General features: G+C 41.5%; 1 protein-coding gene across 1 annotated transcript in view; it reads right to left on the reverse strand.

Moving 5' to 3' along the window:
* The window catches only part of COL11A1 (collagen type XI alpha 1 chain), a 146,073-nt gene that overhangs the window by 34,768 nt on the left and 95,072 nt on the right, over nt 1–16,233 (reverse strand). The window contains exons 43-47 of the mRNA XM_035902871.1: nt 10,406–10,513; nt 9,817–9,924; nt 8,688–8,741; nt 3,940–3,993; nt 2,887–2,994 (exon numbers count right to left, since the gene is read on the reverse strand). Coding sequence (XP_035758764.1) covers nt 2,887–2,994; nt 3,940–3,993; nt 8,688–8,741; nt 9,817–9,924; nt 10,406–10,513 — 432 coding nt within the window. The remainder of the gene's footprint in view (nt 1–2,886; nt 2,995–3,939; nt 3,994–8,687; nt 8,742–9,816; nt 9,925–10,405; nt 10,514–16,233) is intronic.

Consider the following 16,233-nt stretch of genomic DNA (forward strand, 5'->3'; position numbering starts at 1 on the left):
ATCAAAGCTCGGCTTCTATACAAAGCAGATCCTGGATCTGAGGTCAATGGCATCGTATTGATTTACGTTACATGAGGAGCTGGTTTTAACCCTCCTGGGTTCTGCTGCTTTCAAAGGATGTCTCAAGCTATAGCTAACCAGACCGGAAAGCACCGTGTGCCATCTTTGCCATGAAGCTGTATCAGAAAGTATGAAGCATAAAGTTAGCCAACACTGTACCCATTCCTCAGCTGCTCTCCTGCTTCCACACAATCGGAGCCGTAGAAAGACTTGTCAAAATTCAGATGTACCTCTCCTAACAGTGATGTACGGCTCGGTTGCCTACTGCTGCGAGAGCTCGGCCGACCTGCCAGCGCATTGCGGTTGGCGTGCGAGCCTCTTTACTGTTAGACAACCAGCATGAAAAAAGGCAGCTTTAGTTCATGTGCTGACACAGTGGTTCTTCTGTGTAATCCCTGCTTATTTAAAAAAAAAAAACCAACTAGACTGTATTCTATTAAAATGGAAGCCCATAGCCTACGGTACTGCCTTCAGTAACGTGTATTGATTACAGCACCTGCTGAGCAGCAATGCCAGGGTTACGGTAACAGGTAGCTTTATTATTGTCTAAATTTCGTCATGTTTACTTTTGGTGACCTTGTAATAGTTCAACAAACGAAATCTGAATTCACTCGAACTTTTTCCTTCACTGTGAGGAGTTTTAAATAACGATTTTGTAGCTAATTGTTCTAAAGAGCGATTAGAGCCGAAGCCTAGGCTTAGACTAGATGACTAGTCTTTAGGCAGCTGGATCCCACCTCAAATAAACTAGGTCTTCCAGTTGCCAGCACTCCATGAAGTCCTACCCCAGGGATATAAAAAGACATTTAGCTTAAAAAGTTGAATGCCTTATCCATTACGGTTCATGGTCATGATAAACCTGGACAGCTTATTCAGCTCCTTGCAGAGCAGGTATTTATGAAACTTCAAAGGCAATTAAACATTTACGTGACATTTCTGGCTTTGAAAAGACTTTCCAGAGCCATTCAACGAGCTATTTCAACATTGAAAAACTCCAACTGATTCCACTGAATCGGAATTTCATGCATTGCTGGACATGGTATTTTGGGAGCCCTTTCAGTGCCTTTTGGCAAGAAGTAATTGAGGCATTTGTCATTTAATATTTCAAAATGTAAGTAAAATTGCCATAAATTGACTATAAGATAACCTAGATAGGCCCACAGAGTTTTCCAGATTTTTCTTTACTTTCAACTCCTTTTGTTAGAAACTTCCTCATTTTTGAAAATACCCTCACAATTAAATAGCAAGGAAATACACAATTAAGGTAATAAATACTGAAAATTACTAATGTTCACTTTTATGAACAAAATAGCCAATATAAGTAGTATCAGTAGAATTTAACTGAAGTAAGTGTGTTATAGTTAGCACAGGATATTATATGTAAGAGAGAAAGCTGTTGCACCCCAGCAGTTCATAATTACCATGAGAATTGCATTACTGAATAAAAGGAATTCCTGATTTCTCAGTGGTACTTCAATGCCATGAGCATATATGGGAGCTCGGTCCAACATATTCAAGTTAAAATCTTAATCAGAGAAATAAAATTCCTCATCTGAAATATTTCATTTGCGTAAGTCTCAACCCAATTGATTTTTATATTTATGTAGCTCAGTGCTCATTAAATTTAAAATGTGAAGGTGGGCTTTATTGAGAAACCCCAGTTGAAATGGTATCCTAAATCTGAGAAGAATAACAAGGATCATTTTATTTCACTCTCTTTAAAATAGTAAAAAACTTAACAATTCACAATAAAATTCAGGAGTCAGTTTTTTCTGAGTTACTATTTCTGAAAATGAAGATGTTTTCAGTTTCAAAGGCAGTATGATTCTACACAAGACATACGTGTTGGTGCAGTCATGAACTGTTTGTCTTCCATGGAGGTTTACAATATTTTAGAAACTTCATTGTCAGTTTTGTGAACTGCATTATGTAATAGAATTTAAAAAAATGACAGGCCCAGGTTAGGCTGGGCTTAGCAAAAGAGCTGAGTCAGCTCACGCAGGGTAGATGGGAAGGAGACAGCCTGTTTCGTATGTTCAAACACTGCTGTTGTGATTTCCCATTTTTTAAAAGGGAGCGTATATGATTCACAGCACAGCTAAATGCATGGATTAGAAATAGCTTCAAAGAGCTCTGTCCTCTCATGGTAATTACATGGAAATGAAGCAAAGGTCCTCAACGTCTTGTTCTTTGTTTTGCTACAGCTTTCTGACAAAGCAGGATGTTTCAACTGTAATTCCCTGGATGCGGCAGTGAGAAGCCGACATTTTACTGTATGCTTGCTTTGAGGGTTTTTTTGACTCATAAAATAACAATTTTAAGAGGAAGAGAGATAAAACTACAGGAAGGTGCCAAAGATGGCAGCAGTGTAAAAACTCCACGGAGTTCTGCCGATCTTTCAGAACACAAGTAGTGTCTGCAATGGCATCACCGGGAAACACGCCACGTCGCCAAAACCTACTGGGAGGATACGCTAAATGTCGAGGATGTGTTTAGTACTCCTCCAGGTTGGGTCTTTTATTTAAAACGTGTACCTCCAGTAAAAAGAAGTGCTCCTGTTAATACAGAAATCATTGGACTCTATAAAGGAATGAGTTACTGAATGAAATTCTAAAGCCGCTGGTAGCCAGGAGTTCAGTTTCGGAGCATCGTGCCCATCTCCTTCAGCGTTAAATCTGCCATTGATGCATGAACTCGATGAATACGGGATCTTTCAGTTCTTATTAACTGATGCTATCAGTTTTTTAATAAAAGAACGCTCATTCAGTTTCTGACACCAAAATCATGGTTCTTACAGGTGGAGGGTAAAATAATAAAGGACTTTACCTGTAAGCCAATAGGCCCTGGAGGGCCGGGGAAGCCTCGAGGACCTTCATCACCTTTTTGCCCAAACATCCCTTGTTGACCTCTTGGGCCTGGCTCCCCATCACCTCCCTGTTTGGAAACAGCAAAAAGCAAAAATATCACAGATCTGATAATTACAGAAAACAGCTATGAGAAGGCTCAGAATCACTCCTAGTGTCTTTTTTAAAAGTGCAGGTACTCCACCTGGGTTGAAAGAAATCTGTAATACAAATAGAACACCAGCACGTGGCCTGGTCGGCTCAAAAAGTTTTCCCTGAAGACCCCTACTCTTTCACATCTGCATACGCATTCTGGCTGTTGAATACCTATATAGTAGTAAGTATGAGTAGCATATAGTTCTACCAATCTTCATGGTAGAAGAATTCAAAGCCTTCTAACTGAAAATAAAAATCAATCCACCTGGTATCAGGTAGATTTTAAAAAGAGATGCTCTCTTTTAAATGCACCTGGTACTGAGCTGATTTTACTGCTGGCTGGCATATAAACTGTCACAGACATTCAGGACCAGGTTGGACGGGGCTGTGAGCAACCTGATCTGGTTAGCGGTGTCCCTGCTCCCTGCAGGGGGGTTGGACTAGATGACCTCTAGGGGCCCCTTCCAACCCAAAACATTCTATGACTCTATGATTCACTGCAAGGATGGGCCCCATTCGCTATTTACACTGGTTCATTTTTAATAACTCCTTCAAATTACTGCCCAGCTGTAAATCTGAAATAAAGTAACACCTACGCAGGCTTGTTTACAGTAAACAACTGCATGGAAGAGGACATCGAAAGACCTGTTAAATATATTCCTGAGTAAGGAGGATGCAGTTCAAAGAACTCCTAAGCACCCTGACAAGACCAGGTTGGACGGGGCTCTGAGCAACCTGATCTGGTTGAAGGTGTCCCTGCTCCTGCAGGGGGGTTGGGCTGGGTGACCTCTGGGGGTCCCTTCCCACCCAAAACATTCTATCATTCTATGATCAGGTGAGTTACGGCAAGATGAGGGTTTGCTCTGAATAAGCTACTTACGGCTATGCCAGGGGCACCGACAGGACCCTGCAGACCTGGTGGACCTGGAGGACCCTGCAACAAACCAACATCCAAAAGGAAAAGTTAGTGATTGCGGCACCTGGAGTGAGTTAAAAGCAACTACAGAGACAGCCCTGTTTGCACCATCAAGGTCTGTTAAGCATTTCTCCATGTCTCCACAGAGAATGCAGCATTATTCACACGTCTCTTCGTTCAGGGCAAACAGTCATTATTTATCGCTCAAAGATCTGCACATCTGTAATAGACTTAATACTGGCATTTCTTGAAAGCACATTTGTAATGTTTCACAATATTTAAAGTCAATTCCCATGCAAACATGAATCAAAATGGAAAAAATAACAATTATATTATATCTAATGATATATAATAATATATAAAAATAAAATATAAATAATTAATAAAATGAATAAAATAAAAGTATCAGACCTTTCAATGAGATTCGTGCCAAAAAAGTCAGCCTTTAAAGCACCTGATAACAACCTATCTTTAAATGGAATGTTTATTATTTGGGTTGCTTTTTTATGAAATTGCAAAGCATTTTTGCAAGAGCACGAAGCTTTTTTTGACTTCCAGGAGACATGAAAAAGTGTACATTCTTATTGAGCACTGGGGGTCACATTCTCTCTGACATTGAGTCTCTTCAACAGACTGGCAAGAAAATATGTCTGAGAGGAACTTCTTAATTTTTTCAGTCTCCTTCCAGCATAATAACATCCTAAGTTATATTGTGCATAATTTAGAAGTCAGTTATGCAGATGTGATGTGAGGAAGATCTCTAACACCGAGAGCATGGGGATGCAAGACGCTTGTTTATGATGGGGCTACAATTACGGGCTGGGTTGAATCTGGTTTTTACAGCAGCTGGAGAGATTCGACTGATAAGGAGGGAAGCTAAGGAAGCACAAAAGCCTACACCTGGACACAGCCAAATTCTGGGCTGCTAGTTCAGATGACCAAGAAGTTGTCTGCAGCTTCTAGGCTGGGAATTCTAATTTAGTGCAGAATAATGCTTGGATGCAAAGACCTTCCTAGGGCTAAAATTAGATTATTCTGCCCTTTATAGGGAGATTAGGGCAAGGGACTACTTAAATCTTGTAGTGTGTTTCTTTCTTTGGGTTCTATACATATTTTAGAGTATCTTATTTTCTAGGGAGTTTGAAGTGACCAGCTACATACTTTTTCTCTTTTATAATGTTCTTTTCATCCCATACCTGATGGCAACAGTTGAAGCAAAGCTTTTCAGCCTCTATGGTGATGTACCTAAACGAAAGGACCCCTAGGAATGTCCCATTGACTGGGAGGGGTACCATGAGAAAGGGAATTAGCATGCGTGAATTTTAAAAAGAAATCATATTGGAATGGATTATTTCAGGATGCTTCTACCTGCTCCTTCATTTTAAAGGGCCCGGAATGAGACCTACACATTTTTAATCTCATGTAAATACTCATTTTGATATAAGGTATCGTTGGAAGGTACTTTGCAATTGATTAATGAGAAGTTATTTGGATGCATGGCCAGTCTTTTTTTTTTTCCCATTGCTCTGGTGGGCAAACGGAGAGAGGCCGATTAGAATCATCAGGAGAGAATCTGTGGTTAATAGAGGCACCTGTGGTAGCAGGGGAGGCTTTGAAGCTCAAGAGAGGACACACATCAACAACAAAATTGTGCTGTCCCTAGCTAGGATATGGTAACGTGGTAGTTTTTGTTAGGCACAGCATAGTTAAACCCCCAAACATAAACCCTTGCTGGTTTCAACTGGGAATTGGAGATGTTTCCAGCTCCTCTTAAACAGGAAGGAGGGATCAGTCCTGCTGTGCCCAGGGTCCCTGCTGTGATGAGGCTCTAAATTCCCACCAGGGCTCTCGTGGGTGTCCGGGCACCGTGAATACCTGTTCCTTACGCCCTGTGATTGCAGAACGAGGTACTCGCTTCCCCTTCAGAATCTCTCCGAGGTGACCTACAAGGCCTCTCCTCCCCGCCCCAATACACATCTGTCAGCGTGTTGAAAGGAAAGCAGATTTGCTATAAACACATTCCCGGGTTGCCAGGGTTGAACGACAGCAATGAGAGCAAAAATGAGGGACAGGGCTGCAAACGGGGTAACATTCACATCAGCCAAGCAGGCCTGAGCGCTCAACACTGCATTTCAAGGAAAATATACTACGTTCCCAAATACCTTAAACCTTGAGACCGAGAGCACGGGATAAATTCCCAGATGATTATGCTGACACTTTATTTGTAAAGCAGGTCTGCTGGAACCTGCCCAAAGACACTGGGACTCCCTATGGGAACTGCGGCCACAGTCTAATGCTGGGCGTAACCACCTATGCCAAAATGCTCTGAAATAGAAAAGGGCAGCACGTGGGTTTTCCGAATTTCTCTGAGGCAGAAGCATCTCTAACGAAGAGGCATGGTGAAGGGGAAATGGGAAGGGTGTGCATGGGATCACATGCAACGCCCAAAGTGGAACTGGGCCATGGCCTGTTTCATGTGCTTGCTCTTTAGGACGAGGGGCACCGGCCTCAAGTTGTGCCAGGGCAGGGTGAGGTTGGCCATGGGGAACAATTCCTTCCCCTTGGGGCTGTCAGGGGCTGGAAGGGGCTGCCCAGGGAAGGGGTCGAGTCCCCAGCCCTGGGGGGATTTAACAGCCGGGCAGAGGCGGTGCTGAGGGCCAGGGTTTGGGGGTGGGATGGCAGGGGTAGGGGAACGGTTGGGCTGGGGGAGCTTAAAGGGCTTTGCCAACCCAAACGATTCTATGATTCTATGAGCCCCTTCCTTTAAACACCAGATCCTTCTGCATGCACGGGGCCCGTGCTGTGGTGAACCTCATTAGGTGGATGAAGAGGAGCTGCATCTACACCTCTACGTATCCCACAGCTGGTTTACAACTGCAACAGCAACTAGATTAAGATTGAGGGGGAATGGTTTGAAGCTGTGCCAGGGCAGGGTTAGGTTGGACATTAGGAAAAATTTCTTCACAGAAAGGGCTGTCAGGCTCTGGAAGGGGCTGCCCAGGGAGGTGGTGGAGTCCCCATCCCTGGGGGGATTTAAAAGATGGGTAGATGAGGTGCTTAGGGACAGGGTTTAGTGGTGGGATGGCAGGGTTAGGGGAACGGTTGGACTCGATGATCTTAAGGGTCTTTTCCAACCTAGATGATTCTATGATTCTATGATTTTTCAGTTAACTGGGAACAAGTCCATAGTTTCAATCCTGACTTTCAAAAATGTTTTAATCTGATAAATTAATTTTACCAAGTTAACCAAAGCATTCAGCTCAGATTATGCAAGAGTAATTTTAGCCTGAAAATTTGCTGACAGCTTGGGTTACATAGATGTTTCTTGGAAAGCTGGGGTTTATAATAGAAGTGCTCTCTCATCCATATATACCACATTGCATTCCTTGTGTTAACAGGACATTACAAATAGTTTATTATTGCACTTGTGATTTCATCTATTAAAATAGGATTGTGAAAAGTCTGAGTTTTCTGCACTGGGAACTGCAGAACTCTTTTGCCCAGAATAACTGCAAAGCACAAGCTTATCCTTACAAACAAAAAAAATCCCCTTGTCATTTTTTTGCATGTTTTGCCTCCACATTTTCTTCTATGAAATTATCATAAAACTGTGATTTGCTTGAATTTGCATGTATCCTCCTATAAAACATAATCTGATTATGTGTAAGCCATACATTTGGTGCCATTTTTAGAAGCAATCTACTTTTATGACGCTCTGTAAGTTGTTAATCATAATAAGCACACAGTGCTTTCAAGATAGTAAATATGCTGAGTTATGAATACTCCTGTGTTGAGTTCTGAACTTTGCTGACTGCGAATATTGATATAATAATAATTTTAAAAAATCTTGCTGTAATTACTTTTCCATTTTTCCTTAAGGAAGAATATCCAAGTAAAATGCCAGTTTATCTTGAACAACAGTGAAAAAAACCCTTTTCTGAATTTTTGGGAAAGAAACCAAAATCAAACACAAAGAAAAATGCCAGTTTTATTCTCTCTAGCTTCAAATTTTATAGTGAAGAAAGCTTATTTTTATATTTCTGGCCTCAATGCCAAGGGGAAGGGCTTGAACTTTAGAAATAACTTTGAAGACAAAAAGATTTCAAATTAAATCAGTAGAAGCCTGATTAGTCCTGAGTTCACTAATAAGCCTAGCAATAACATTTGAAAACTTGTATATGCCATTTCATCTGAGGTCGTCCCTGTTCTGAAATGCTGTGATCGGTTAAGCGTTCCCTCCAAGAATTCGATATTCTTTAAAAATTTTAAAACTGTATTAGTGGATTTCTTTACTGAGTCATCACGTTCTCCATCACTACGGCTAAGAAGCTAAGGCCGGGGTGTTCCACAACCTGGTCAGTGAAGTCAACTGAAACCCAGTAAGAGAACGTGTGTACATTCTTGGTCTCTCCCAGTTCAAATGTAGAACAGATGAATTAAAATGATACAGGAAGGGTGCTTAGGAATGAAGTATACCTATCTATTTTTTAATGATTCCATAAGCTCAAGGACTATGAGAAATACCCGATACATGCGTGGCTCTGTAAGTACAAACCTCCAGTGCTGCGTTAAAACTCAACGTTATTTTGAAGAAACATTTTTTAAGCGTGTCTTTGTTTCTGTTCATCAATGTAGCAAGGCCACCTGCATACTTCACGCACAAATACTTTTATTTATGAAGAATGTAATGGATAAAGGATTTTGCTACTCACGTTTTCTCCCTTGTCACCTTTACTACCTTTCTGACCCGGTTCACCGATTTCACCCTGTAATGGAAAGTTAAAAGTTAAACTCCTTGTTTAAAATAGTCTCCTTCACATTTAGCTGAAGTCAATACCGCAGTGTCTTTAACGGTTCCCTTTGATCTGATTATTCTGTGTTTTATGCTGCTGCTTCAAGGGTGAAGGCCTAAAGGGGGCGATTCTGCATCGATCAATAGTGTGTCATATTAATCCAGATATTGATCGCTATACTGCAAAGGGCAACAAGACCTGGCTTTGAAGTATAGTGCCATGGAGCTCTAAATAAAGGAAATTGTGCTCCTCATGTCACCTTCAGTATGAACTTATAATGAAAGCACCCTGATTTACAGACTCCTCTAACTGTATGGGACCGAGCACCTGCTTCTCACTGGAGGGTACAATATTTCAGAACTTCAGAATTATTCAAATCACCAGGAAAGCATGTCAGGAGGGAAAAAAAAAAAGTTTTCTTTATAAATAATAAAAGACGATTAAATTAAATCACAGAAAATACTCTCTGTGGGATAAATAACACTTCTGCATCATAAAAATGAGCCTCAAAGTCTTTACCTTTACCCTGTGCTAACTCACAGAACAGCGCTGGATCCAGCAAACATTCAAGATGATCCCGAAAGGTGCCGTGTCCTAAATTCTGCCATGAGTCAACAGAATACCTCTGCTGTCAACATACTATTTTGACAGCCTCAACCTATCAACAGCGGTTCCAAATCACTATACATTACGGAGAATATTTTATCTTACGCATTCAGCAAACCAAGTTTCTAAAATTAGCAAAAATCAATTTTGACATCATGTGCCTTGATTTATTTTGCCGCACTTTCTTCCTTGTTTCTTTGCCAGGATAAATGTTAGTCTGCTAGTTCTTGAACACAGATCCCAATGGCCCATGGCATCTGTCCCTCAGACATCTGGTTATAGAAGGGGTTTTTAGTTTTTTTTGAAGTGGGTGGAGGGAGCGTGGGAGAGGCAGGGCTGACACTTGCTTCGTCACCATATTTATTGTGAGGAAAGCTACAGCCAGAGAACTGTACTGCTGGACCTTCTCACAGATGCACTAATACCAATGATAACGATTCACCTTGTCACCATCTTCTCCAGGAGAACCACTAGGACCAGCAGGACCAGGGAGCCCTACAGGACCCTGTACTCCATCGCGTCCAGCTGGACCTTGAGGACCTTTTTCACCCTGGTTTTGAAGAAAAGGAAGTGAACCACATTACCACAGGAGACTAATGAAGATCTCAGTACAGGCAGTCACATTACCAATACAAAATTTAAAAAAAAAACAACACAAAAACCCACAACAGAAAGGAAACTATAAAGGGAAGAGAACGTATCAGAAAATTTTACTAAGCAATAAGGGAAGCTGATGACACATACGCTTGACTCTAATGCACAGTGGCCAGGTACAAGGTTTTAATGAACGACTGATTTGACAATTTTTTATTATATTCACTCCCTGCTGCGATAATAACGGGTTTAACCCCTCTTGGTGGTTAGAGGGTAGGACAGTAAACGTCTTACTATTTACCTAACTGTAAATATAAAGGAGTGGGTCAGGTATTCTGAGGATATGTTTGAAAGGCAAATACTAGACTGGGGAAAAGTAACATTCTGTAATGAGAAGTCTGTGGTGTGGTAAGTTTTATGTGACTCTGAATACTTACGGGAGCACCCTTCTCCCCTGCGGGGCCTGGAGGACCCTGAGGTCCAGGGCGACCTGGTAGACCAATTGGGCCAGCAGTGCCTGCTGCTCCACGTTCCCCTGGGGAACCCTGGAAAGAATTAAAAAAATTAGAAGATAATTCTGGTAACTGTTGGTGGGTTTCATGACCCAGGCCAACAGAGAAGATACCTGTTATTCAGTGAGATTCTAGCTGGTGGAAGGGTACACGTGCGGCACGTGTAAAAGTAAAGAAAAATGCAGAAAGAGCAAACCTGACGTTCACACTCAATACTTCACATTCAACGCTAATTTGAACTTTATTTTTTTCATAAATACCCCTTCCTGTATTTGTTCATTGTAGTAGGAGTGCGCTTCAGCCACTTTCCGAGAACTTTCTTCTCTCTCTGTTTGCAGATTAACATACCACTTGGCTGAAAGAACATTCGCCTCATTAAAATACAGAGCCAAGCCACGCCACAACCCAAAGTTTTGGTCAGGTTCTGTGCTGTACATTTCCGGGTGGATCAGTACGTTTCTGCATTTCAATTCACCTGTGTAAAAAAACTACTGAAATACAATGACTGATCTGCTGTGTCATACGGAGGAGGCTTGGATGTACAGGTGTCTTCAGATAAGCAGAGAAAACGTTAAAAATCTAATATTGCAAATTAAAGGGGGAAAGACAGGTGTCTTTTTAAGATGCTTTCACCTATGAGGGCCCAATTTTTTCCTTTTATTCATGGCGTACTTCTCCTGGGCTGTCCCCGTTAGCGTAACTGGTACTAATTCCATAATAAGGAGCTTTTCCCTCCAGATAATTGTGGCAGAAGAGAATGCTGAATGGTTGCTCCAAATATTTTTGCAAATTATCTCAGTATGATCTAATTTTGCACGAGTGTTCAAAAAAAGTATTTGTGCAGGAATCACAGAAGACTTTATCCTTCCAGGTGTTGGGGTTTTTTTTTCAAGTCTGGGTGGATGCCTAAGTTTCAGACCTATTTCTGTTATTTTACTTCCCAAGACTTCAGTGAATTCAACAAGAAAATTCACTGCCCTGCAGCCACACTACCATGGTCTCTGATCTTGTCAGCTCTCATAACTTAAACAATTTTAGGTCATCTCATCAGTAGGATGCAAGAATAGAGAGGACAAAAATCCAAATAACTCATCGATCTTTCCCCCGTCAGACAGCAGACACTAACAGTGGCCATAATTTCTGGTAGCTCTTCTGACTCAGCCAACTTTCCACATTTATCTTTGCATCATTTTTATTTGGGATACTTAAATTTCACGGGAGTTATGAACATGAAGTAAACCTTCTGTTTTCCAGGACCCTCTTGTTTCCCTGCCAGAACGGCCCCAGATCAAAGCAGGAGGTGTCACAACTCAGTCACAACTCAGAAAGGATTTTAGGCAGCTTCTGAAGTCTGTTCCCTCTCTCTACTTATCTTTTTTTGTCACTCCATCCCACTATGAAACAGTTCCATTTCATTACTAAGCTCCTCGTTAACCTGTGGTCCTGCAGGGGTACTCACATCCTGGAAGCTTTTTTTTAATTTGGGGGGGTGGGGGTGGGGGTTAGATACTTTTCTCCAGAACGGAATTGCCATGCTTTGTCTTGTATTTCTCTTATCCAGACTACAAACTCATTAGCAACCTTGCTTTTACCTCTCTTTCTGTGAAGAGATATGCACATGTAGCTATTACAACTACAGCATTGCATGGTAGTAGCAACACCTTTTACTGATGGTTAACAAAATGCTCAACAAGTGAAGATCCCCGCGACGGAAAAATGTTATCAGATAGAGGAAGACAGCTCTGGATGGCTCAGTCCTGATAATTGGGTAGCCTACAGCTGGCTTATTCCGAGTCCAATTTGGGCATCCGATTCTTAAATGAGCTAATGGAAAATGACTGATTGACATTCTGAAGAGCTTTCTCTCATCAGCATCCAGCATTCCAGAGAGTAGTATGAGAAGGGAGGAAAACAAACAGAAGACAAAGGTAGCAGATAAAAGAGGACTGTTAAACAACAACAACAAAAAAATCAAACCCAACACAAACAAAAACCCACAACAAAAAAAAAACCCAACAGGAAAAAACCTTGCTCTGGAGTGCATTCACGCATCCCTTCCTTTTGTCCAAATCCCTCTAAGCACAGTAATTGGCAGGCACAGTATTTGGAGCAGTCATTTGTTTGGTGTGCTTGCAGATGTACGCACTAGCCGAATAAAGCTGCTAATTGACTATATATGCTAGTTAGAAGCAATTGGTATTGGCAGGGAATCGGAGGAAAATCATCCAGTGGCATGAATTCCCTCCCTATTATAAATGGCAAATGAAGGCTCTATTATAATTACACTTCTGTGTGTACCCTCTGTTGGCTAAAAATAGATGGGAAAATATTTTAGGACTATTTGATGCTCATGGTCTGCTACGAGCCACTGTGGAAAAAAAGCAAGCTATTGTCGTTTAATTGTGGTCCTTTGCAGATGCACAGCAAGCCAGTATTAAGGGCACTTACGCATCTTTTTTTTCCCTGAAAAACACTTTTGAGATAACAAGTTAATAATTAAAGATGAAATAGAAAAAAAAAATCCCACTGAGGACTTCTGGAATACTCTCACATCAGCTTGGTGCTGTTTGTGCCTCAAGTGGCCTGCTTGCACTGCAGCGAACTCAAAGGATATTAAAAAAAAAAAAAAATGTTTAGCTTTCCATTTCAGTTTCCACTCTGCCCACAATTCCTGCTCCCACTCCGCCTGCTTCTCAAAGATCGGAAATACAATGTGCAAAAAATTCCGAGCTTCCTAAGTGATTCTTTCTGTTTCCCTGGGCAGGAAGCGTGGCCGCAACAGGACTGGATTTATGAAGCGAAGGAGCAGTTGGTACCTGTGCTCCTGCCATCCATCCTCCGTGTACTTCTGGACTACCCTTCATGGAAATTCCAGCCTGGCACTGAACTCCCATTAGCTGGCGTGCGCTAGAAGCACTCCTGGAATTTCTCTTCCAATCTAGTTTCACATGAAAGGAATATTGTTCATGATCTCCACCTGAGCTCCAGGACTTGAACCAAAGGACAGTAAATGGGGATGATTCACATTCACCTCAAAAAGGCTCTGACGTTTTGAACCAAAACACTAACATATACACACCCCCTAAGAATTAGAAAAACATGGATCATAGAATCACAGAATCGTTTAGGTTGGAAAAGACCTTTAAGATCATCAAGTCCAACCGTTCCCCTACCCCTGCCATCCCACCACTAAACCTTGGTCCTAAGCACCTCATCTGCCCGGCTGTTAAATCCCCCCAGGGATGGGGATTCCACCACGATCATCTGAATTTAAATTCAAACGTGTATTTCAGAATAAGGACAACCAGCACTAAACAAGATCTGTGCTTTTGCCTCATACCTCATGCCTCAACCTTACGTGATGCGTATTTATGGGAAACCATGACAGCTCCTGTGCGGGCACCCTGCCTGGGAAGCGGGCTGTGTGAAACGGCAGGTACGCTCGTGCTGCCTGGTTTGCGCACACGCCGAAGAGTTTGGGTTCACTGCACCTGAACGAACTACCTGCTTGAGAGGCGAGTCCAGCCTTAGGGCCTCCTTGGACAAAAAATGAAGACCTTTCGATTGCAGAGACTATTCTGGTCTAAGCTTTCTTGAGTTGGATTCATCTTTTCTTCTAACAGTTCATCTTCGTCAGATGGGGTGGGGTGGTATCCCTTTGGACTCTCCCTACTAGCTTCCATTCCATTCCATTCCATTCCATTCCATTCCATTCCACTCCATCCCATTCCATCCCATTCCACTCCATCCCATTCCACTCCATCCCATTCCACTCCATCCCATTCCACTCCATTCCACTCCATCCCACCCCCAGCTACCTTATTTTGGTGCCTTCTGGGAATGTACATGTACTGCGTGGTGTTAAGAAGAATTGTAAATCACAAATGCAAGTTCTTGATTGAGAGAATAGAAGCTTAAAGGCATTAAGGATTCAATAATGAATTTTAAGAATCAAGTACCAAGTATTAAGAAATCAAGAAGCTTAAAAGCGTGCTACAGCAGATCTTTCCCAATAATATAGAAATAATCCAAAAGCACAAACCTTTATACTATGCTGGTTTTTCTTCCCCTCCCTGTTTAATGCATTCCAATCTCAATATGGATTGCTGGGACATAAGAGAGCTTTTTTGTTGAAATACATAGAACTTCAGCTCCTCCATTACTTTTTTGTCTAACAGGAAGAGCAGTGCTGATTTTTTTTTTTTAATTCAGTTGCACTTAATGGAAGAAGTTGGCGAGATGACTACCAAAATCCACACAACTCACATTTGGGAATAATTGTACCATGTTTTGAATGCCAGGGCTTCCTTGTGGAACCTCCTTGCCTTACAAATGACAACAGAGAATAGGTAACTTTAAGCAAATCCTAATTCAAATACCTTGCAGTGCATCACTACCAGAAACTGAAGTGACAGAGGCAGCAGAGGTACGAATTCCAAACGTGAAACAAAAATCTAAATGTAAACAATCATGGAGCACAGGACCATCTAGAAAAAGCTGTCCCACTGCTCAGCTCAAGGCAGAATAATTTACTGGGTTTTGAGGACTGAGTACATATTGTACTTTTGTCTCTATCATAATCATAAAGAAAACCAACTACAACCCCACAAAAAGTTGGCAAATACATTTTTTTGCCCATGTTGAGCTTAAAATGTTGAGAAGGAATATTACTGCATGGCCAGATTTTACACAGCTGGTTTTAGCCAAGCAAACAGTTTGTAACAGTCTCACTGATCCTGTCTATAGGCAGGGGCCACACATGAAGTAAAGATAAAGTCTTTGCAGCAATGGATGGGGTTTGGTCATCTTACCTTCTAAATTTCTGAAGTAATTGTATAATGCATCATTTCTCTACATATTCATAAAATGGTAATGTCACTAAGCCACTCATATTCTGGCATGATCTATTTTCCCATGGATTTCAATGGGAGATTTCAAGTTGCATGTTACTATTTTCCAAAATAAGATATTTTTTTTTTACAGTGCTCATCATACTTTCTCAAAGTTCTTAACCTTGCTCTACAATTTTTCCCTTTTCCTACAGAATCTAAACTTTCATTGAAAGGTGTATTTTTTCCAATGCAGACACTGTGGCAAAAGCAATGGTGTAGTGTGCCCGCTGCTCTACCGCTCTGCGTACCAATTTCACAGCACTTCAAAACAGGATTAAGATGTGTTCCTTTCTTTAAGTACATTGGGGGCTCTGAATTCCAAGTGAAAAATCACAGCAGATTCTCAGAGGGCTGACTTCAAATTTTTTTTTCTTTTTTTTTTTTTTTAAGATAGCAAATAAAGAAAAAATTGTAAAATAGTGGTGGGAAGAAACAGGCTATGTGACATCTCCCAACTATACAGAAATTACTGAAGATGAGTAGAATATTTGTCAGTTTTATTCTTTATGTAGAAACCTTCTGCTATCCCATTCTAAACAAACAGAATCTGTTTCACAACGAGTTAAAATGCATCAAAACTTCCCCATGGGCTGGTATATGGTTCAAAACATTAGATGCAGTCATAAGGGCACAAAAGCAGCGATGCCCCGTATTTACAAGCCAGCTTAGGCTATGCAGAACACCAGCAGTATCTTAAACATTCTGTGGGTCAGCTGCATGAGCAAGCTGCAGTCGCGCAAAGGGGACACAGTCATATTGGGTTGGCGTGGCATGGTTTTGGTAGCGGGGGGGCTGCAGGGGTGGTGCCTGAGAGAAGCTGTAGAAGCTTCCCCCACGTCCGACAGAGCCAACGCCAGCCGG

The sequence above is a fragment of the Egretta garzetta genome, unplaced genomic scaffold (genome assembly GCF_000687185.1).
Source record: "Egretta garzetta isolate BGI_Z169 unplaced genomic scaffold, ASM68718v1 scaffold149, whole genome shotgun sequence".
Taxonomy (NCBI): Eukaryota; Metazoa; Chordata; class Aves; order Pelecaniformes; family Ardeidae; genus Egretta; species Egretta garzetta.